Source organism: Chinchilla lanigera, unplaced genomic scaffold, assembly GCF_000276665.1.
Source record: "Chinchilla lanigera isolate Chin_1 unplaced genomic scaffold, ChiLan1.0 scaffold00059, whole genome shotgun sequence".
Classification (NCBI taxonomy): Eukaryota; Metazoa; Chordata; class Mammalia; order Rodentia; family Chinchillidae; genus Chinchilla; species Chinchilla lanigera.
In genome coordinates, this window is record NW_004955460.1 from 10,878,307 (window position 1) to 10,900,709 (window position 22,403).

Genomic DNA, 22,403 nt, shown 5'->3' on the forward strand with positions numbered 1-22,403 from the left:
CTTTGTAGCCCAGGCTGGTCTCGAACTTGCAACAATCCTCCTGCCTCAGCCTCCTGAGTGCTGGGATTACAGGGATGCACCACCATGCCCAGCTGCATCCTAGTTTTGAAACTCGGGCCTGCTGTCCTCCAGGTCTCCCTGTCTTTAATCATTATTGCAACCTCAGATGAATGCATGCCTACACCTCCACATCACGGTTGCGTTCTGCTTTCTCTTCTTGCCTCTCACGTTCTCATGAGCAACTTTCTGGCTGCTTCCTGGTCCCCGCTCCTGAACACACTGCTGCTGGGTCCCTGTGCTTTGGCTGGGACCCTGGAGCCACTGGCAGCGCTGGGCACTGTTCTCCAGGACATGTGGCTTTGGGTCTGCTGAGTGTTCATTCGCTTGCTGTCTGTGATGCCTGGGGCACGAAGGCCAAGGTTGGGGTCAGGCTTGTTGCACAGCAGTGAAGCTTTGGGAGCGGCCCGGGGCGTGTGCCTGACTCCTGCGTCCTGTGCCTGGGCTCCCCTGCTTAGTAACTAAAAGACCGTCGGAAGCCACTGGGACCCACGCATGCCACAGCCAGGACCTGGTGCTCTGAAAGGTCATGGGTTCCATACACATTTTTGATTCTCCAGATGTTGAAGATAACATATTTAGCTGGGCATGGTGCCCCACACCTGTAATCCCAGCAGTCTGAGAGAATGAGGCAGGAAGATCACAAGTTCAGTCCCAGCCTGGGCAATTTAGTAACTCAGTGAGACTCTGTCTCAGAATTAAAGAGGGGCTGAGGATGTAGCTCAGCGTGAAAGCCCTTCGGCTCATGCCCAGTACAAACATACGTGAGGCATCTCTCTTGGCACCTAGTACACAGCTGGATACGCCAAAGTGTTCGTTATTTATGTTGTTGTCCTTGCTGCCAGCCTCTCTCCAGAAAGGATGTGGGGCAGTCTGTGAAAGGTAAGTTGCTCAGGGTCTCTGGGGCTGCGTGAGGGGACCTGCATCCCCCACAGGGCTCTCAGTGGGGCAGATTCCCGAGTGCGGAGAGCCAGTGTGGCAGCACCGGTCTTGGCCTTTGGTTCCGTGGGGTTACACAGATGGCGCTGCACAGGGCCTCCCAGTCTAGGGCACACAGGTCCTGAGCGTGTATGTGCCAAGTGCTCCCAACGTTTTCCCCTCTAATCCTTCCAGAAACCCCCAAGTGGGGAATTTTTTTTTGTTTTGTGTTTGTTTTTTGTACTGGGGGTCAGACCCAGGGCCTACGCACTAAGCTACATCTTTGGCTCTATTTTTGGCTTTTTGAGACAGGAACTCACTCTGTAATTCAGGCTGGCCCTGAACTCATAGCGATCCTCCTGCCTCAGCCTCTCTAGTGCTGGTACTACAGGCATGTGCCACCATGCCCTGCTCTCTCTTTTTTATTTTTATTTTTTGAATGCAGCTGGATCTTATGGAATGAAACCATTCACACCAAGACTTCTGTGCCCACTCGGTCACCAGAGAAAAGGTGTGATGTTCTCTGGCACCCTGTGCCGCCCAAGCCCGGTGGATGTGAGTGAGCCTGTGGGTCTCGGAAGGTGTCAGAGCTGCCACGCCACCTCCGGAAAGACACCAGGCCCTTTGTGAGCACCTCTCACACTGGAAACAAAACAGGAAGCAGAGCAGGGGCTCGACCCTCAGGGCCCTGGGCGATGACACTTTCCCCGGCAGGAACCCACAGCAGTCAAGCAGCCTGAGAGGAGCGTGTGCCTCTGCTTGCGCCCGAGCCCTTCTGTGTGCTCCCCCTCTCCCATGCTAGGCGTGGCCCTGCCCGCAAACTGGAGATTTTCCCCTGTTTGGGGACGGCTGCTTGGGGTTGAACCTGGGGAACCCTGAGCTACATCCCCAGCCCTTTCCATTTATTTTGTTTTGAGAGAGGGTCTTGCTAAATTGTTAAATTTTCCAGGCTGGGCTTGAACACTGGGTCTTCCTGCCTCAGCCTTCAGAGTAGCCCGTGTTACAGGTGTGTGCCACCATGCCTGACTACAAATTGTGTTGTTGTTGTTACTGTGAAATATACACAAGGGGAAACTTACAGGCTTAACTGTGTGTAAGTGCATAGCTTGGGGGCATTAAACGCATCCACACTGTTGTGCAGCGGTCACCGTCCACATCTCAGACCTTCCCGTCTCCCCCAATGGAAGCTCTGCCCCGTTGAGCCCCAGCTCCCCACGCCCCTTCCCAGGTCCTGGCAGCCATTCCACTTCCGGTCCCCATGGTGCTGACAACCCTAGGGCCTGGTGTAGGTGGGCTCTAACAGCTTGGTTCCTTGGCCTGGCTTATCTCAGTGACCATTGTGCCCTCAAGGGCCGTCCCTGCTGAGGCAGGTGGCAGCGTCCACCCTGTACAAGCTGATCGGTGCTCCATCACTCTGATATGCTGCTGTCTCTTCTTTGGAGGACACAGGACGGAGATGTGGAGAAGCACTTCCTGGCCCTTGTGTGCTCAGTCAGGAAGCGGACGCTAGGATCACAAGTCAGGCTGTGTCACTAGACTGTGGATGCCCGGTGACCGAGGCGCCCCAGGGTTCTTAAACAAATGAATCTCTGTCAGTTTGTGCTCCCTGGATCAGTACTCTCAGCGTTCAAGGAAACTGTAACACTTCCGGTGGAAGAGGTGGGCTACCCACATGCCACACGTCTTGAGCTCCCTGTGGACACCGCTGTCCTACAATTCAATTGGTTTCTGACGTTCAGGGTCATCACAGACCTGCAGGTTCAGGGCTGAGTCCCACAGGCTGTCCACACTTGGGACACCAAGCCCAAGTAGCGGCTCCCCAGGTTACCCACGTTCCATCCCACCTGGCTGCAAAGGCAGGTGCCCCCAGCAGGACCACACTGTCCTCGTGTAGACTGCTTCTTGTAAAAGATATTCTGAAGGCACAGAGGTGCAGAGGGCAGGTCTCCGAGCTCAGGGGCTGCTGTCCCTGTGGAGCCTGAGACGTGCTCCCCACTCTGGAAGCTCTCAGATCTTTATGAGGCGGCCTTGGCCAGCCCAGCTGAGCAAACCAGACATGGAGACGGAGCTCCTGGGACCCTTTTCTCCTCCTCTGAGGTCTGGCTGGAAGGGACTGAAAGCTCTACCACTAATCACACGAATCATCTCACTCGCAGGATGGGCATGGTGGCAAACACCTGCAATCCCACACTGGGAGGCTGAGGCAGGAGGGATTACAAGTTCAAATCCAACCTGGACAACTTAGTTACTTGGTGAGATTCTATCTCAAAATAAAAAATATAAAGGGCTAGCGATGTAGGTCAGTGTGAAGGCCCAGGGTTCAAGTCGAAGTCCAAAAAAACAAGAGTCACCTCACTGGCATGAACTCAGGTATGGTTTGGAGAGGCTTGCTATGGATAGCAAAGATACTCTTTGCACTCCAACTCAGGAAATCCTAAGAGTTTAGAAACTTCTGCCAAGAACTAGGGTTGAAAACCAAATAGATATTTCTTATTCTATCCCAGTATTACAGGAGTCATCCAGTGCGTGTTAGAAATATAGAATCTCGGGCAGCAGTGCATGCCTGTAATACCAGCTACCTGGGAGGCTGAGGCTGGAGGATCACAAGTTAGTGGCCAGATCAGGCAATGGAGTGAGACCTTCTTTCAAAATAAAAACTGAAAATGGGCAGAGATGTAGTTCAGCTTGAGGTCCTGAGTTCAATTGTCAGTAGTGACCAAAAAACCCAACCAACCAAGCAAACAAATCTCTGGCTCCACCTCACTTATAGAACCAGTTGACTCAGATCTGCATGTTTCTAAGTTCCTTTGGTGACTCGTGTATGTGAGATGGACTAATCTAAAGGACAGACCTGGAGACAGAGTACCCCTTGTTTCAGGGTGGTGCAGCACAAGCATCTCCCCAACAGGATTATCAGATAAATAGCACACCTGCCGTCATCCCATCCTGTGCCCAGGACAGACATCACTAATTGATCATGGAATTGTCAACCACTTCCCATTGAGAATAGGAGTATAGAATTTTCTTTTCTTTTTTTTGTCTTTTTGAGACAGGGTCTCACTATGCAGTTCAGGCTGGCCTTGAACTCACTTTGTAACCCAGGCTGGCCTCAAACTCACAATGATCCTCCTGCCTCAGCCTCCTGAGTGCTGGGCTTACAAGTGTGCACCACCACACCCTGCTCTTTTCTTTTCTTTTCTTCCTCCTCCTTCTCCTTGTTTTTTTTTTTTTTTTTTTTTTTTTTGAGACAAGATCTTGCTATGTAGTCCAGGCTGGTCTTAAACTTACCTAAAGCTGGCCTTAAACTCATGGCAGTCCTCCTGCCTCAGCTTCCTGAGTGCTGAGATTATAGGTGTTTGCCACCACACTCAACCTTGGAGCTTTCAATCTGGCACTCCCAGTGGAGTAAGGAATGAGTCAAGAACACAGAGAGAGCTGTGCAATAAGAAATGTGGGTCCAGGTTTGGGTAGACTAATTCCTCACTTCCCAGACTGCCACTTGTTTTGTTCTTAGTAGCTGCATCACAGTGATGACGTCTATCACTCCTTAAATGTCTAGCATATTCTGGACTCTGGTCCATTCTAGTCACTGCAGGGGAAGAACAAATGCCATGTCTTACAGATGAGGCTGCTGAGGGATGGAGGTGCAGAGGTATGGCCAGCTACCCTGAGAGCTGTCTCTCGGGTCTGGGATCTGCCGGGTCCCTGCAGGACACCCAGTGCTTCTCTGGCGCCCTTGTCCCAGACCTGTGCTCAGCACCAGCTTCCTCAGCTCCTGGGCTGGGTTTAGACCTCTGCAGCCCTCAGCCTCTATCCTGGGAGCTCTTCTTGCCCCCCAGACAGCAGGAGCATCAGAGGGCAAGGGCATGCAGTGGGCTGGCGTCCTGGGGACTCTGGCCCTGATGTTAATAATTACAGCCTGATAATAATTTCAGGTGGGGCAGGAGAGGGAGGGGAGGGAGGGCGCAGCTCGCTGAGATTATGTCTGAGCACAGCGAGGTCAGCCGAGAAAGCAGTCCGCTCCCTCGCCCTGGACACGAAGAGCACCACATATAAATCTCTGCCCCCAAGTCATCACACAGATGGTTGCCGAGCGCCTGTGATGTCAGGCTTTGTCCTTAGCGCTGGGGACACGGGGCCAAGCAAGACAACCCCCTGCCCTCCTGCAGCTCACATCAGTGAGCGTGGGAAAGAGACCTCCAGGAGACCTCGCTAGAGCACACGGTAGGAGTGTGGGCGGGAGGGGGGAGGGATCTCCGTGCCTCGGCGGGATTGTTTGAGCTTGACTGAGTGAATGCATGGGAAGCGTTATTCAGGAGGTGCCAGTTAAATGGTGGGCTGATGCTGCGCTGCATCGGGCCGGCCAATCGCGGCAGTGCCGGTGCCAGGGAGCTGTCCCTTCAGCACCAGCAGGTCACAGCTTGTTGCTCAGGCTGGTCTGGAACTCCTGGACTCGAGCAGTCCTCCTGCCTCAGCCTCCCATGGGGCTGGGACTCATCTGTGTGTGCCACCATGCCCAGCTTGCTTCCCTGTGGAAGAGGCTGACGAGGCTATGTACGGGGAGACACTGGAGACCCCGCTGTGCTAGCAAATTGCCCAGGGTCGGCCCACCCTTCAGCCAGTCCCAGGTCCCAGGCTGTGTGGTCTGTCATCTCTCGCCATCACACACGAGCAGGGCCGGCGCTGCAGGTCCCGTGTCTTTCCTTGACTCTCCAGGTGCACTGGGGGCTCCTCACACCCGAGCCCCGAGGGCCTCTGGCGGCTGTCCCAGACCTGTCCTCTGCCCCCAGCTGGCTGCACTGATTCATTCAAAAGCCTCACGGAGAACGGCGGCTGTGGGCACAAAAACGAATTTGTTGCAGAGTTCATCCTCCCTCTGGATGCTGTCTGAGGGAGAGCGAGTGTCCTAAGAACGCCGTGTGAGCAAACGCTCGCTGCCCCGGAGCAGTGTGCAGGAAACGAGTGCCTCTCACCGCTGCTGGAGCGGAGGAGGGGCCGAGCAGGGATCTCACTCTCAGCAGAAGTGGCAGAAGCTCCAAGATTCAAATCGTTTTGAACCAGAGAGAGAGGGAGGGAGAAAGGAGAAGGAAGAAAGGAAAGAAGGGCAAAGGAAGGGAGAAAAGAAGGAGGGCGGGAAGGAAGGAGAGAGGGAGAGAGAGAGAAGAGAAGGAAGGGAAAGAGGAAGAGAACAAAAGTTGGTGCACAGACCTGAAAAGACCGGAAGCATGGGGTTGAGGTACAGCTGGATCCAGGAACTCTGTGAGGACCAGCGCAGCTGTTTCTTGTCTCTGGGCTCTGCCTCCTCTGGTGGCTCTGGCTCCGCACCACTCCCAGCCTTGCCCCCTCCCCCAGGACTGGACCCTCCTTGCCCTGTTGGCAGCGCTTGTCCACTCTTAAGTGTATCACTGGGTCCAGGGATGGACCGTGCCTGGTCTCCGCCACAGTCAGGCATGGCTGGGATGTCGCTTAGGGGAAAGGTCCTGGGTTCGATCTCCAGTACTGCAAACAACACAAACAAACAGGAAAACAAAACAAGCCTCAGGAAATTCAGCCTTAAAGGGAAGGATATTCTGACACACGCAGGAACACATAACAACGGCCTTGACAGCATGCGCTGTGAAATAAGCCAGTCACAAAGGACACGTCGGGGCGGCTCCACTTCCCCCAGTGAAGCTCACTTGGGAACTGCTGCCTGCAAAGGTGTGGCTGCGTTAGCATCCCTGCACTCTAACCCGCTTAAGTTGGTGCATTTTACCACAATCAAAAACCACAATTAAGAAACCAAGCTGACAGTGCTAACGTATGCAGGTGATTTACTAAGTGCAAGAGAAAACAGAATAAGAAAAAAGAACGCTAGCATTGATGTGACGTCATTATTGAATGGTCTTAGCCTGGCCAGGCTGCGAGGACAGAATACCATACCCGGGGCGGCTTAGAAACCATAGAAATTTCTTAAAGTTCTGGAGACTGCATGTCTGAGGTCAGGGTCCCAGCCCAGCGAGATTCTCTTGCAGGGTGCAGATGGCCGACTGCTCCTTGCACCCTCATATGGCAGGAATGACTAGCGAGGTCTCTGGCCTCTGTGTGTGTGTGTGTGACTGCAGACTGAACCCAGCACCTCTGCAAAGAGCTACATCCCCAGACTTATCCTTTTCCTTTTTTATTCTGAGACAAGTCTTGCAAAGTTCCTACATTGCCCAGGCTGGGCTCCAATTTGTGATCCTCCTGCCTCAGCCTCTCTGGGTGCTGGGATTGCAGGTGAGTGCCACCATACCCTTTTTATAATTCCCGGTGGTACCGAGCACTCAAACTGTGGCTAGCGCAACTCAGGAACTGAACTGTAAACTTAATTAATTAATTAATTAATTAATTCTTTTTGAGTCAGGCTGTCATTTTGTGGCCCAGGCTGATCTCAAAATTCATAAGCTCAAGTGATCCTCTTACCTCAGCCTCCCAAGTTGCTGGGACTGCAGGCAGGCTTTAATTTATTTTTAATGAATTTATATTAAATTAGCCACATGTGCCTGGTGGTTCCTATGTTAGCACAGCTACGTTATGGAGGCTTGATTTAGATTCAGGATCGACATTTCTGGCAAGAAAGGCAAGACACATCATGGGCCATGTGGTGGTCTCACGGGGAGGCACCAGGCAGCTGGTCATCCCGCTTCTGGTGATGCTGCACTGAGGGGTGGGGCCTGCACTGAGATAATCCTGGGGCGCTGCTGGCTTCCTCTGAGCATCTGTTGCTTGACAGCCTCCCACCCAGTGGTCTCAGCCACCAAAGGTTATCAGTCGGTTCACTAGGGGTTGGGTTTTGTGATTCTTTTTTAAAGATCCTCTCTTAATGAAGAACCTCCCTGGCCCAGTCTTCCAAAGTGGTTGGATCCAAGATAAAGCCAGGATCTGACTTCTTTTGTATAAAAGCTTTCCGAGGGGAACAAATCGATCAGTCTGTGTTTCAAGCGTGGATAGTGTTTCGGCTGTGTGAGGCCCCTGGGATTTTGTGCGCTCTGTGTGTGTGTGTGTGTGTGTGTGTGTGTGTGTGTGTGTGTGTGTGTGTTTATTTTGCCCCGAGCTCTACGGGTCTCTGAGGGAATCTGTTTTTCAGAACAGGAGCGGCCTTTCTCAGGAACCAATACCCAAGCCCTGCCTGTGGAAAATACTCTTTTTAAATTTTTTTGTGGTACTGAGAATTGAACCCAGGGCCTTCCTTTTTTATTTATTATTTTGAGACAGAGTCTTGTTGAGCCCCACACTGGGCTCCAACTTGGGATCCTCCTGTCCTCAGGCCCCATGGGCAGTGTCCCCCAGATCCAGCCCTTTGCTGCAGGTGAGAGGGATGGGCTTCCTTTGCATGGGTGGGCGGTGGAGACAGAACAGCTGGGTCGCGGTCTCTTCCGTGACAGGGGCGGGATGACTTGGGGCTGGGACATCCTGCCTGGGGTCCTGGCTATCTAAGGGGTCAGCCTGTCTGGGGTGGAGTCAGAGACTGGCTAGAAAAGAAGGGAATTAGAAGTGCTCTCTTCCAGCTCACAGACGTCTCTCTAAAGTGTCCAGTGCTTGCTTTGGGGCTAAGACTCATCAAGCCAAAGGTAACACCAGGGCGGCGGTGTGGCTCACTGGGGCAAATGCTGATCTCGGACTCTGATTGGCAGTTGCTGATGTCATAGGACTAGCAGGGCAGTGATTGGCAGATGAGACTCACCGGCTGGAGTGGGTATCTGTGAGTCCGACTCCCGCTCACAGATGGGTAGCGGGGTGGCAGGGCTGAGGGCTGGCTCATCAGGGCCACCAGGCCTGCGGCTGTGCACATGGCTGTCATCCTTGCCGGCCAGGCCTTTGCCCTCTGCTGCCCAGCATGCCAGAGTCTCTTGGACCCGGGCGTGATCCCCACTCCCACCCCCGCCCCTTCCACCCCGGGCTCGGTTTCTCTCCTGTTCCCAGCGCTGGGCCTCCGGATTTTGATCCCAGGGCTGTTCCCAGGTGGCACCAGCCCAATGACTCTTTCCCAAAGGCCGCGCCAAGCCAGGCGGCCTTGAGGAGCAGCCTGCATTCAGGCGTGGACACAAAGCGCAGCCCGCGCGGGGGATGGAGAGTGGCTTCCTGGGGGCGCTTGGCCCGGGCTGGCCTTGGCCTCGGAGGGACAGACACACAGATCCCCCTTTGTGTGCAGCCCGGGCAGACCTCTTTAGTCCCTTGTGCAAGGGATTCAGGGTCGCCGCCGACAGGCACCGGCCCAGCTGGGGAGGGGCGGCAGCCGCAGCATTCCTGAGAGGAGGCCTGGTCCCAGGGGCTGCAGACCCCGCAGGGGCAGGGGACAGGCCGGGGAGAGGACCTGCAGAGCCAGCTCCCGCGGTGGGGCCATGGCCACAGAGGGAGCAGAGGAAGGATCTGTCTCTCCTACCAGGGACGGAGCCTCCGCACTGAGCTAGACCCCAGCCTCTTGCTTTTTCTTTCTCTCTTCTCTTTTCTTTTTCTTTTCTTTTCTTTTCTTTTCTTTTCTTTTCTTTTCTTTCTTTCTTTCTTTCTCTTTCTTTTTTTCTTTTCTTTCTTTCTTCCTTCCTTCCTTCTTTCCTTCCTTCCTTTCTTCTTTCCTTCCTTCCTTCCTTTCTCCCTCTCTCTCTCTCTCTCCTTTTCCCCCTCTTCTTTCTTCCATTTTGAGACAGAGTTTTGACAAGTTGCCCAGGCTGAGCTTGAACTTTTGATCCTCCTGCCTCAGCCTCCCAGAGCGCTGGGATTACAGGCATGCACCACCGTGCTCAGTCTGTTTTACCAGATTTTTTAAAAAGATCCCTGAAGGGCTGGGATGTAGCTCAGTGGTACAGCGCTGGCTCAGCAGGCACAAGGCCCTGGGCTCAGTCTCCCACGCCACAAAGAAAGGAAGGAAAGAAAAAAAAAAGAAAAAGAGAGAGAGAGAAAGAAATCACTACAGTAGCAGACCCTTCTTGTCTTCTGCTTTCCCAGGTCTTCCTCCCTGGAGTGGACAGCCAGGTAAATTATACTACAATGTAAAAGACTGATGGCAGGTTTTCCCCTCAGAACCACAGACAGGGTGGAAGGGGAAGTGAGCTTCGGAAACACCGCTAATCCCCCACAGCACTGCTCCCACCGCACCCAGCCCCGTCAGGCTTCCCAGCCTGAGCCCTCCCGGGGCCTCGTCAGCCCGTGGAGGTGGCCTGTAAACCCCGCTTGCCACCCCACCAGGGTCTGGGGAGCTGTGACACTACCATCCCTGCTTTCCCGGCTCTCCCTCCAGCCGCCTGGTCCTCAAGCCTGCTGCGCACTGAAATCTCCTGGGAGGTTTTAACCCCCCCCCCCATGCTGGAGGTTCTGTCCAGAGCAACCTCATGTTCTCGGGCATGTAGGACAATTGCCAGAAAAGCTCTGCAAGCACCGAGTTCCGTTCAGCGAGATTCACCGCATGTTGCGTTTTGCTGCTGGTTGTTGACGGCTCTGCAGACATCTTTTTTTTTTTTTCTTTTTTTGGTACCGGGAATCGAACTCAGGACCTTGCACTTGCCAGGCAGGCGCTTGTGCTGCGGAGCTACATCCCCGGCCCCCTGCAGACATTTTGACACGTTGTCTGTCCCTAAGCGCATCGGCTTAGCTCCTCCGCACAGCGGAGGCTTCCTCCTCTGGCCCTGTGTTGTGACCCGACAGGCAGTCTCTTACTCTCTTTCCTCGGGGCCCCAAAAGGATTCTTAAGAATAAGATATCATTCTGAGTCCTGCTGCTCTGCCACAAATGTGTGTTTCGTTTCCTCTGCGACCTGTTCTGTTGCCTTCCTTCACTGACCATAGTGGGGCTTTGTGTTTTGTTTGGGTGCTGCTGAGGATGGAAGCCAGGGCTCTGCACATCCTAAGCACCTGCTTCACCGCTGAGCCACACCCTGGTCCCTGGCCCAGTGTTCTTGAGGCCCATCCAAGCTGTAGCGTGCGTGTACCTCATTTTTGTTCAAGGCAGAGTAATATTTCATTGTATGCTTTGCATGGAGAACAATATGGGGGCCTCTGGGGTCCCTGTGTGGGACCCCTCTGAGGAGCACCTAGATGGGCTTGATTATTGGCGCCTGGTGAAGCTGAGGCAGGAGGACTTAAAGTTCAAGGCCAACCTGGGCAACTTAGCAAGACCCTGTCTCAAAAGAAAAAATACAAAGTGCTGGAGCTGTAGCTCAGGGCCAGCAGCCCCTGGGGTCACTCCCTAGTACCAGCAGGAAAGAAAAAGCACCTGTGTGTTTGCGGGAGTCTGGCAGGGAAGCGGAAGGAGAGGTGTGTGCGTCGGCTGCGTGGTGCCGCAGGCTGTGGCGGGAGTTCAGCGTCTCGCACGTACCCGGCAGCTGCTCCTCGGCCCTCCTGTTGTCTCCGGCAGCGCACACAGCAGCCAAGTGGCGCGAGGAGGGTTGCCACCCACTCCTACCCCCTGTGCCAGCTGCAAAGCCCCAGCCCCTCCAGGATGGGGTTTCAGCATTCTGGGTTTGTCAGGTGCCAGCGTCTGGCCCTGCATCCTGGCCCCAAGTGGCCGTGGCCGGGTGGTCCTCCAGGCTACAAGGGTTGGTCCAGTTTCCTCATCAACGTAACCAACAATGGTGCAGGCTCTTCTAAGAGAATCGCGCTGTTTTGAGGTCACCTCTCTGACTGGCTGCTCCGTTCTGCACTCACCTCGATCTGGCCCCTACATGCCACCTGTTTAGAACCGAGCTCAGGTCCCTGCCCTGGGGACTGATGAGCTCTGGCATGTCCTACAGGGGAGTACTACTCTGCCCGGAAGAGGAAGGGGCCCGGATGTGGCTCCGCCGAAGCTGAGCATGCTCTGAGTGAGTTGGAGCCTTGAGTTCTGTCCCCAGTGCCAAAACAAATAAGTTAAAGAAATTGATTAATTAAAAATAAAAAGAAGGGAACATGCAGTCACACAGACAAACGCGAATGAATGCCCCATGCTAAAGAAGACAGCAGGCTGGAAAGGCGGCCTGCGGGAATGGGTGGGGAAGTTGGGGCTAATCACCAGGAGAGGTCTGCTCACTGTGTAAAAGCAAATCTGTCTCAGAAGCATCTGTTTTGTTTTGTTTTTGTGGTACTGGGCCTACCCATCGAGCTATAGCCCCAGTTCTTCTTAAAAGTTTTTTTTTAGTTTTGAGACAGTGTCTTGCTAAGCCACTAAGATGCTCAGGCTGGGGTCAAAATTGTGATCCTCCTGCCTCAGCCTTCCACAGCCCTGGGATTACAGGCGTGGCCTACATTGCCTGGCTTAGAAACGTCTTATTAATACATCTTAATAGAAAATAAGTAAGCTGCTTGGGATTCAGTTTCCCTTTCACCTAAGGATGAACTTTAACATATGCAATAAATTCTCTTGAAACATTTTTTTCAAAGCTGTGACTGCGGTCTGGCTCCGTTTATCTGGAATTCTGGAAAAGGCAAATTTGTAGGCAGTAAGGGGCAGAGCTGTGTTTTGAGGGGAGCTGGTGGATCTTGGGGCTCTTGGGGAGCTGATGGGTCTGTCTGTCGTTTATCTTGATTGTGGTGATAGTTCCAGGACTGATTACATTTACTCCAGTCTGTAAAACCGTATGGCAAAACAGGAAATTGTGCGTTCTGGGAGGCTGAGGCAGGGGGATTGCAAGTTTGAGCCCGGCCTGGGCAATTTAACAATTTAGCGACATGCTGTCTCAAAATAAAAACTATAAAAGGGCTGGGGCTGTAGCCTCAGAGTGAAGGCCCTAGGTTCAGTCCCTGCGGCAGAAGAGGAAAAGGGCGGGGAGTTTTACTCTAGGCCAATTCAAATGTAAAACGAGTTCCCTGCCTTCTTCAGGGGGCCAGCTGGAGGTGTGTGAAGAAAGAGCTGGGCCTCGCGGGGTTAAGGGAGCAGTTCTTGGGTCTTCGGGGTGGTGGGAACCGTGCCTTGGTCCTGCGCCCGGCCCCCCGGGCCCCTCTTTCTTCCTCCCTCAATAGCTGCAGTGCTCGAGACAAGGGGAGCCTTGTGAAGCCCAGAAATAAATAAATAACTGGCGCCCCAGGTCGCCACGGCAACCGTGACATCACCCGGGGCTGGGCCACTGGTGCCACGGGTGGCTGGCCAGGGTTAAAGGACTTCCGGGCCGCGCCTGGTGACAGGTGGATGAGGATCCCAGCGCTGAGGACCTGTGTGTGCTGTCAGCGGCCGGGTGGCGGCCTTGTCCCTGCACGAGGCTCCCTGTGACACTCTGGTCTGTGTCCCTCTCCCCTGCTGATAGGGACCCTCCTCATGTGGCATCAGGGGCTCGAGTCCTGCACTGTGACCTCGTCCGCCCTTGTCACATCTTGGGCCCGACGGGTCAGGACCATGGCCCGGGCGTGTGGGAGCTCTGGCCACGACACCGCTGTCTTTGCTATTTGTTAAGGAGCCAGTCTTGGCACAGCGACTCCCGGCCACCCACGAAGGAGGTGGGAAGGGGGCCAGTTGTTCTGGGCCCCTAGGGAGGCTCTGCGTCGGGGTCCCCGTTTCCTTTGGGACCAGGAACCCAGCTGGGACCTGGCCCTGCACCGCAGCGGGCCAGGGAGGCAGAGCCGGGGGGCCTGGGCTTTCTCTGTCTGTTGGGCTCAGCAGGACACTGGCCTTGGTCACATGACCTCAAGGTGCATGGCCATGGGCCACGTGGCCAGGGAGCCACTGCAGGTGGATGGGGGGCCGACCTGGACCCCTGGGCTCATCAGTGCATAGGAAGACGGACCCCAGGGCCCGGGCAAGTCCCAGCGTGGGAGCCCACAGACCCCGGCCGGCTCTGCACCCTCTCGGCCCAAACTGGCATCCCTGGGGTGGCAGAGACGGTGCCCGTGGTGCTTCGTGAGCTGTACCAGCACAGAGCCAGCACATGGGTGCCAGAGTGCTGTGAACGTCACTAGAATGACACCAGCATACAAAAAGTGCTCAATAAATGCTCAGTGTGCTCTCTGCGCTGAACCACACTCTCACTCCCTGCTCTGGGCAACTCAGGGCGGAGTTTGGTGTGGTGATGTGGCCTCTCATGCCCTCTGGTGGATGACACTGGCAAAGCCTCAGGGGAACTCCACCATCTACAGGTTCCAGGCCTTCGGCATTCCTAGGATGAAAAACAGATTTCTAGGTCCTGGGGGTCGGGGGATCAGACAGAGGTGACCACGTTCTGAAGTTCCAAAGATATCAATCATCGGGACTGTTTATTTTTAAGGAAAAGTCACCTTGCTATTACACACGTAGATCTGAGCTCAGGAGAAATGAGCTCATATGTTCACCAAAAAATGATATGCACAAAAGTCTTCATGAGCAGATTCAAGCCCAGTTGCTCAAAAGTGCAGCACCACCTGCAGGAGACTGAACAAACCCTCTGTGGTCTAGTTAACCTGTGGAGTACTATGCAGCCCTGAAAAAAAAATCTCAGCTGCTGTGTCTAATAACACAAAGAAACCTGTAAAAATCTCCTTAGAAGAAGCAGCCAGGAACAAGAGGGTGTGATGTGTGTTTGTGGATGGCAAGTTCCAGAGCAGGAAGAATTAATCTTCAGTGACCGTGTCAGAGGGTAGTTTCTCTGGGGAGAGTTTTCCTCCCCTGGGAGGGGCAGAGGGAACTTTCTTGGGGGCAGGAAGTGAGCTTTGTCCTTCAGGATGGTCTCGTGTGTGTGTGTGTGTGTGTGTGTGTGTGTGTGTGTGTAAATTCATCAAACCATACCCTTGGGGGAGTCAAACTGTAAGTTATACTTCAAGAAAATTTTAAAAGTCCACTGTGGTGGCACACATCTGTAATCCCAGCATTCTGGGAGGCTGAGGCAGGAAGATTGAAAGTTTGATCCCAGCCTGTGCAATTTAGCTACTTAGTGAAACCCTGTCTCAAAATTTAAAAAGAAAAAAGGGTTGAGAAGGTAGCTCAGTATGAGGGCCCTTGGTTTAGTCTCCAGTACCACAAATAAAATAGAATAGAGAGGAGAGAAGGCCAGGTGTGGTGGTGCATGCCTGTAATCCCAGCACTCGGGAGGCTGAGGCAGGAGGATTGTTGCGAGTTCGAGACCAGCCTGGGCTACACAGTGAGCTCAAGGCCAGCCTGAACTGCACAGCAAGACCCTGTCTCAAAAAAGACCAAGGGGGGGAAAAAAAATAGAATACTGCACTCCATACAGTCTCCATGGATCAAGTGCAATTTCCCTCTTTGCCCAGCGTGTCGGGTCCTAAGAGCATGTCGGGTGTTTTGGGAGACATAGCCCATTGGAAGTTAAGCAGCTGCAGTGAGCGAAGTTTTGTGATAAACACGCATGCGCGGAGGGCAATGGCAGGGGACAGCGCAGGTCCCGGAGGGCAGCGGCTGGGACGAGGAGTTCAGAGAGGCCCCTCCCGCCGTGGACCCCGCCATGGCCGTGTGTCCCTGCTGAGCATCCCCACTTCTACCTCTTTCCAGGTTCATGAACCACCGGGTCCCGCCCCACAAGCGGTACCAGCCCACGGAGTACGAGCACGCGGCCAACTGCGCCACCCACGCTGTGAGTCAGGGCTGGGGGCTCGGGCGCAGTGGGGACGTTTCAGGTGGGGACAGGAAAAGTAGCCTCCTTGGCCCATGCAGATGCTCAAACTCTGCTCGGCGGGTGGCTCTCAAGTCGCCCGTGGCCGCCAACAGCCACGGGGGAAGGGCACTGATGGGCACTGGGGGACTTGGAGCTGAGCGTGCCTCTCTTCCTCTAGAACCTTCCGTGGCTCCCTAGTACCTGGTACAGCATCTTGTCACACAGCACATGCTCAGGCAGGTCTGCCCTATCCATCCTGCTCCTGCTGCCATGTGCTTGTCCCCAGGCTCCCAGGTTGCCCACTCGTGTTGCCTTTGCATGTGCTGTGCCCACAGCTGGAATGTTTTCCCTCTCTGCCCCAGCCTCATCTGGGAAGCCTTTTCTGTCTTTCATGGCTTGCTGGGATGCTCCCCAGAAGCCTTCCCATTGGCCCAGACGCTGGGGAGCCCTGAGGCACCCCCCCCATATGCTTAGGTAGAGAGACCAGTCCATCCATCAGTCAGTCAACAAACCTTTCCTTGTGTCCTTGGGGCACCGGGCTCTGCTTCTGGCCCTGGCAGTGCGGGTGTGAATTTCTTCAGAGTCCCTGCTGAGGGCGGCTCGGTATCTCAGGACACAGCGTGTCTGCTCCTCTTCGGGCCGTGAGGGGTTTGGATGAGCCGGGGCTTCCTGCGCCCTCAGTCCCTCCCTTTGTACCGTAGTGGGGAGCGGACGCAGGCTCTTCTCTCTGAGCCAATCCCGGCCCTCTTGACTTTTTATTTGGAGACCGGGACTTGCTAAATTGCCCAGGCTGGGCTTGAACTTGCGATCCTCCTACCTCAGCCTCCCAGAGCGCTGGGATCACAGGCGCACACTGGCCCGGCTCTGTGCGTGCTTGTTCCCCTCACGGCCCTTGGAGCTGGAGCTCTGTGGTGCCCTCCCCCCAGATTACCTGAGGGGTGACCACGTGGTTCCCAGTTGCAGGGTGGAGGGGATTTACCCAAGTCATAAGCTGATTCATCATAGCCACCCAGAGAGCATCTGCCGTGAATGTCAGCTGTGTCACCGGGCAGCTCTAAGCCTCAGTTTCCTCATCTGCAGAATGGGCGTGAGCCATTCCCCCGGTTGTGTGAGTGCTGCCCAAGGCAACATGCGGCCTCCTGGGCCGGGCTCCCCCCAGAGGCGGCTGCCGATCCTGCAGCCCTGGGAGCCAGAGGCTGAGGACCCCGCCTGTGACCTCTGGGCGGGTGGTTGCTATGGGCGCTGTGTCCATGCAGCTCGCCCCAGCACAGGGTGGGGATGACGGGGTGAGGGCAGCGCTCTGCTGTTTCCTGCCAGGACGGGCTGTGCGCAGGGACAGGAGGGAGGAGGAGGGAGGAGGAGGGAAGGGGGAGGGAAGACCAGGCACATGAGCCTAGGTACCCCAGGTGGCCTCCGGGTGGCGGCCTGCAGAAGCCGAGCTCCGCAGGATGAACAAGCTCCGGTGGTCTCTGTGCATTTTTTAAAGTGATAGTCAGATGAAAGGAAGTCATTTTACAACGTCTATAACTGTCCCTGGGCTGTGTGTGGTGGCGCACGCCTCTAGGAGGCTGAGGCAGGACAAGTGAGAGTTGGAGTCCACTTAGGCAACTTAGTAAGACATTGTCTCAAAACAAAAAATACTTTAGCGCATGTGCTGCCCAAGTGAGCACTCAAAAAATCAAAAAGAAGGCGGGGGATGTAGCTCAGGGCGAAGGCCCAGCTTCGATTCCTGTACCCCCCAAACCCAGCCTGTCCCCTCCTCCCCATCGGTGTGCTCCACACTCCATCTGTCAGCAGCAGGCACGTGGCTGGCGTGTTTGGGAGCTGCCCCGTCCCCCAGGGCCTGGCAGTGGGTGCCACTGAGGCAGGACCCCCAGTACCCGGCCCTGCAGTGAGTGTTTCCAGTGGACCCCAGAGGTCGCACGTTGTCAGGGCTGGATTCCCACGTGCCCGCTTCTCTCCTTCGGGCTCTTTAGTATTCACTGGTGTCATTTTGTCATTTCCTCCCCCACTGCCCTCCCTCCCCTCCCCCTCCCTCTCCCCTCTTCTTCTCCCCTCCCCCTCTTCCCTCCCTCCTCTCCCCTCCCTCCCTCCTTCCCCGGTACCTGTCACTAAGGGCTCACGGGGCCTGGAGGAAGTGGGCACAGGGACAGGGGCCTGGTCCGGCAGGGAGGCGGAGGCGGGGCTTCTGCGGGAGTGACCAGGGCCAGCGGGCGGTGGTGCTCCCACATGGGGACGGGACAAGGCTGTCACCCGGCACAGCCTCCGTGAGGCCGCAGCGTGGGAGCCCGGGCAGAGCGGGAGGGAGGGTGGAGGCGCAGTCTCCGGCTGAGGCCGCCTCACACCCGGAGAGGCGGGGGACGGGGCGCCTCTGAGCTGCTCACAACGGGCGAGACTGTTTAAACTCCTGGTGGTGCTGGCCCCGTCCGAGCGCTGCCACTGGGGGACTTCAGGGAGGCAAGGCGGGCACATCAGTGACCGCCGGGTGACACGGACTTGTGGCACACGTGGGGCTCCTTGGTGTGGGGCTCGGCCGGCTGTGGCCTGGGCCGCGGTCCCCGCACTCCGGAGGGTCCAAGCAGGATCCGGACCTGCGCTGACCCGGCCGGTCCTGCCGGCCCCATGCGGCTGTGAAGTTTAGCCAGAGTCAGTTAACACGAGTGAAGTGAAGTGACTCCGCTCTTCAGTGGTGCCGCCGCCTTCCCGTGCGCCGTGGCCACCTCGTGGCTGCCGCGTGGCGCGGTCTGGAGGAAGGCGGGACGCGGTCCCTGGTCCCGAGTGCGCGCCCCTGCAGCTGTCCCCTCCCGCAGCTCTGGATCATCCCCAGCATCCTCGGCAGCTCCAACCTCTACTTCCTGTCCGACGGCGACTGGGAGGCCATCTCCGCCTGGATCTACGGCCTGGGGCTCTGCGGCCTCTTCGTGGTGTCCACCGTGTTCCACACCATCTCCTGGAAGAAGAGCCACCTCAGGTACGTGCCACCCGCCCTGGAGGGGACACCGGCCCTGACGGGGCGGGACACTGAGTCTGCAGAGGGGACCAAGGACAGGCGACCCCTGGGGCATTTGTACAGCCCTGCTGCCACTCCCTCCTGGCACCTCCTGGGTCCCAGCACTGTCCAGATGTCCTTCCCCAATCTCTTCAAGATAATCCCTGATTTTTTTTTTTTTAAGACAGGATCTGCTATGCAGTTCAAGCTGGCCTTCAACTCATTTTGTAGCCCAGGCTGGCCTCGAACTCACTGCGAGCCTCCTGCCTCAGCCTCCCGAGTGCTGGGATTACAGGTGTGCACCACCACGCCTGGCTGAATTCCTGATTTTTTTTGTTTTGTTTTGTTTTTGTTTTTGTTTTTTTTGTTGTTTTTTTTTCTGGTACCGGGAACCGAACTCACGACCTTGCGCTTGCCAGGCAGGCGCTTTGCCGCTGAGCTAAATCCCCAGCCCCTGAATTCCTGATTTTTAAAACCTTGATTTGTTTTGCTTTTAAGTTTTAAAATTGTAAAGCAAGCCGAAGATCAGTCTACAGTTTGCCACCTTAACCCTTCTCCAGTGTGGAGACACTGAGCACATCCACACTGTCACACAGCCCTCACCGCTGCCCAGGCCGGAGCTCTGCGTCAACAGACACGACTCCTCGCTCACCCTGCCCTGCCCCGCACCTCCCTTCCCTGTCTCTCGGCTGTTGGTGGCACAGGGAGCCTCCTGCCTGGGAGCTGCACAGTGTGTGTCCCTTGATGCGGGCTTGTCTCACTTCGCTTGATGCCCTCTAGGCGCCTGTACAGCGGGCAGAACCCGTCAGCATGGACACTGGCGCCGAGGCCCCGAAGGGGGTGATCTTGTTCCAAGCCACAAGCAGCTATGTCTGAGCCAGAGCTGCTTGCAGGATTCTGGGGTCCCACGGTGCACTCCACCCTCTCCCTATTCCCCACAGATCCCCTAACTTTGGAGTCCTTCTTAGGCTCCTCCCAGCTCTGGGGGCAGAAGTCTGGGAACCAGGTGTGGGCAGGGTCACGCTCCCTCTGGAGGCTCCAGGGAGGGCCCTGCCTGCCCCCGCCAGCTCCTGGTGGCTCCCGGCAGCTCCCGGCGCCCCTTGGCCGGGGCTGTGTCACTGCAGTCTCTGCCTCAGCCTCGCCGGGCCTCCTCCTGTGAGTCCAGTGTCCTCATCCCCCTCTCTCTTCTCTTGTGAAGATGCAGTCGCTGGTTTCAGGGCCCGATCCCCACTGTTGTGGCTGCTGTCCTCACCTGGGAGGGGTGGTGAAATCGTGGCACCTCCTTGGCAGGCAGGGCTGCGGTTAAAGCCGGTAAAGGCCTCACGGCAGCTCCGTGCTGACAGGTTGGGCTACACACATTGGCTATCATCATTGTTGTCAGGGACGTTTGTGGTTGGACTATGTGTAGCATCATTGGTCGGTTTGCTGGATGGAATCACAGTTTGTATTGGTTATATATTGCTGTGTAACAAAAATACCCCAAAGTGTGGTGGCTGAAAATAACAAGAAACGTTTGTTGTTTTTTGGGCCCTCAGAGGGTGAGACACGATGGACCGTGGCTTGGGGGTCACTCCTACAACCAGGTGTTGGGGGGCACTGTGTCATGTGGGTGTCCACTTCCGAGGCAGCTCCCTCCCCTGGCTGGGGAGGTGGTGCTGGGTGTTTGGGGGACCTCAGTTCATCTGCGGCTGGGCCTCCCCACAGCCATGGGGCGGCTGGTGTTCCCCAAAGTCAGCGGCAGATGCTGTGTGACGTTGGGTCCAGCCTGGGAAAGAGAGCTTGCTGCTCCGCGAGGCTGCCGTGCTGCTGTGAGTGGGGACAGGAGAGACAGGAGCCACAGGAGCAGGGCACGAGTGCCACTCCGGAGGCTGCCCACGACGCTGGCCACGTGCACGGAGGCCACAGCTCACTGCGTGGTGAGGTCAGGGAAGAGCTGGCGCTCACTGACCGCCTGCCACACACTGGGATGGGCGCTGACTTGCGCGGTCCTCCGCGAGCCCACAGCCAGGTTGCTGGTGTCCCCGGTCACAGAGGCGGAAGTGGCTGGGTGGGAGAGTCAGCGTTTGTGAGGGGCTGTCGGAACCTGTGGGACTCCGTGGTCCCCGGGAGAAAACGGAGAAAGGATTTAGAAGATAAAGACAAGAGACAATAGCCGGGGTCAGGTGGAGTAACCTCTTACCTGATGAGCAGGAGGACTGACTTCAACAGTAGGAGCGTTTATTTAAACCCTTGAGAGGTTAGTTAATTTCCGCCTCACTCCCCAGCAATCAGTTAACAAGTTACAGCTGCTTGTTTACGGGCTTCAAGGAGCTCCCCTGCTCCCGGGCTGGCTTCATCCTGCGCATGTAATTATTTTCCAGCTTCGGGGGCTCCCAACAAGAACCCGGTAGGGTTGCGGATGCAGCTTCAGTGTGTGCACGTTTTTAAGCCGCAGGGTTCTTTTCCAACCGGAATCCTTTGGGAAGCCCAGACTATCAAACCGAAACAAGAGTTGCTCTGATTAAGGCCGGGGGACAGGGAAGCAGTCACCTCAGAAACCCCAAGGCCTCTGCGCTCAGCCCCCAGAATGGCAAGGAGCTGGGCTTGATACCCACTGCTCTGGTCACTTACAGAGGGGGAAGCTGAGGCCGAGGGCTTGTGCCTGGGTGAGGGCAGCCTGTCCGAGCCCAGGCCCTCTCGAGCAGGGATGGTACTGCACTCCCCGGGCTGGGCACAGGGCGCCCCAGCCCTTTCCTGCCGCCCTGGGCCGTGACCAGCCTCTCTCTGCCTCCGCAGGATGGTGGAGCACTGCCTGCACATGGTGGACCGCATGGTCATCTACTTCTTCATCGCGGCCTCCTACGCGCCCTGGTGAGTCCTGCCGCCGCCGCCGACTGCCCTTGTTGGGGGATCAGGGGACGGGGGAGAGTCCCGCCACGTCTGCTTCCCTGCCAGGAACCAACTACTCTTTACCAGTTTCTTGTGTATCCTTCTAGAGATACTTTGTGCACAAAAAGGAAATGTGTGTGTGTGTTGGCTAGGGTCCACTAGAGCGCCAGATTTAGCATAAAACATACGTGATACATAAAGGATTTACAAGGCAGTGCACAGCGGCTCCCAGCAATGCTGGGGTAGAAGAATATAAAAGGACCGCTGCATGCCGGAGAGCGGAAAGATTAAGTCCAAAGTCGAAGGCTTGGAACTCACAGCAGCGTCTGGTCTTGAACTCGCAGTGCAGCCCAGACTGGCCTCAAACTTCTGATCCTCCTGCCTCAGCCTCTTGGGGGCTGAGATTACAGGCACGGCCACCATGCTTTTCTAAAGACAGGTGATCGGAGTGCGATGTGACTGCAGGAACGATGAAAGGCTGTGGTGTGGCAGAGAGAGAATATTCTGCAATCAATGCTACAGCCCCACGTTCGGGGCCTGGGTCAGCCCCCAGCCAGCTGTGTGCCTTTCAGAAAATTACCGTCTCTGAGCCTCAGTTTCCTGACCTATAAGGACGGCCCACTCTCCTTGCCCCCAGCTGCATCGAGAAGTGAGACAAGGGTAGTCTGTCCAGCCCAGGTGTGGTGGCACATACCTGTAATCCCAGCACTCTGGGAAGCTGAGGCAGGAGGATCCCAAGTCCAAGCCCAGTTTAGGTAAGTTAGTGACTTAGTGAGACCTCCCCTCTTAAATAAAAAGCACAATAGGGCTGGAGATGTAGCTCTGGGTTCAATCCTCAGTTTGTGTTTGTATTTTAAGAGCCATGTAACACAGGGCAGAGTAGAAGAAAAAAGATAGTGAAACCAAGGGACAGACTCTCCCTTCCCCGGTGCTTAAGAAAACAAATATAATTATAATTATTTGGGAGAGAAGAAGACACATCAGTGCCCACCTGTGGACGGGGGACGGACACAGCTCAGCACTGCGGTTTCAGGATCTGGAAGTTCTGGACAGAACGGGCAGCGGCAG

General features: G+C 55.8%; 1 protein-coding gene across 6 annotated transcripts in view; it reads left to right on the forward strand.

The window, feature by feature from the left end:
• The window catches only part of Mmd2 (monocyte to macrophage differentiation-associated 2), a 59,870-nt gene that overhangs the window by 5,409 nt on the left and 32,058 nt on the right, over window positions 1-22,403 (forward strand). For 5 of the 6 annotated variants that reach the window (XM_013521253.1, XM_005397850.2, XM_013521251.1 and 2 more), the window contains exons 2-4: window positions 15,376-15,457; window positions 18,289-18,449; window positions 21,243-21,317. In XM_013521253.1, the coding sequence (XP_013376707.1) occupies window positions 15,376-15,457; window positions 18,289-18,449; window positions 21,243-21,317 (318 nt within the window). Of the gene's footprint in view, window positions 1-13,023; window positions 13,178-15,375; window positions 15,458-18,288; window positions 18,450-21,242; window positions 21,318-22,403 lie in introns of those variants that run through there. The other variant, XM_013521250.1, reaches the window with a different exon arrangement.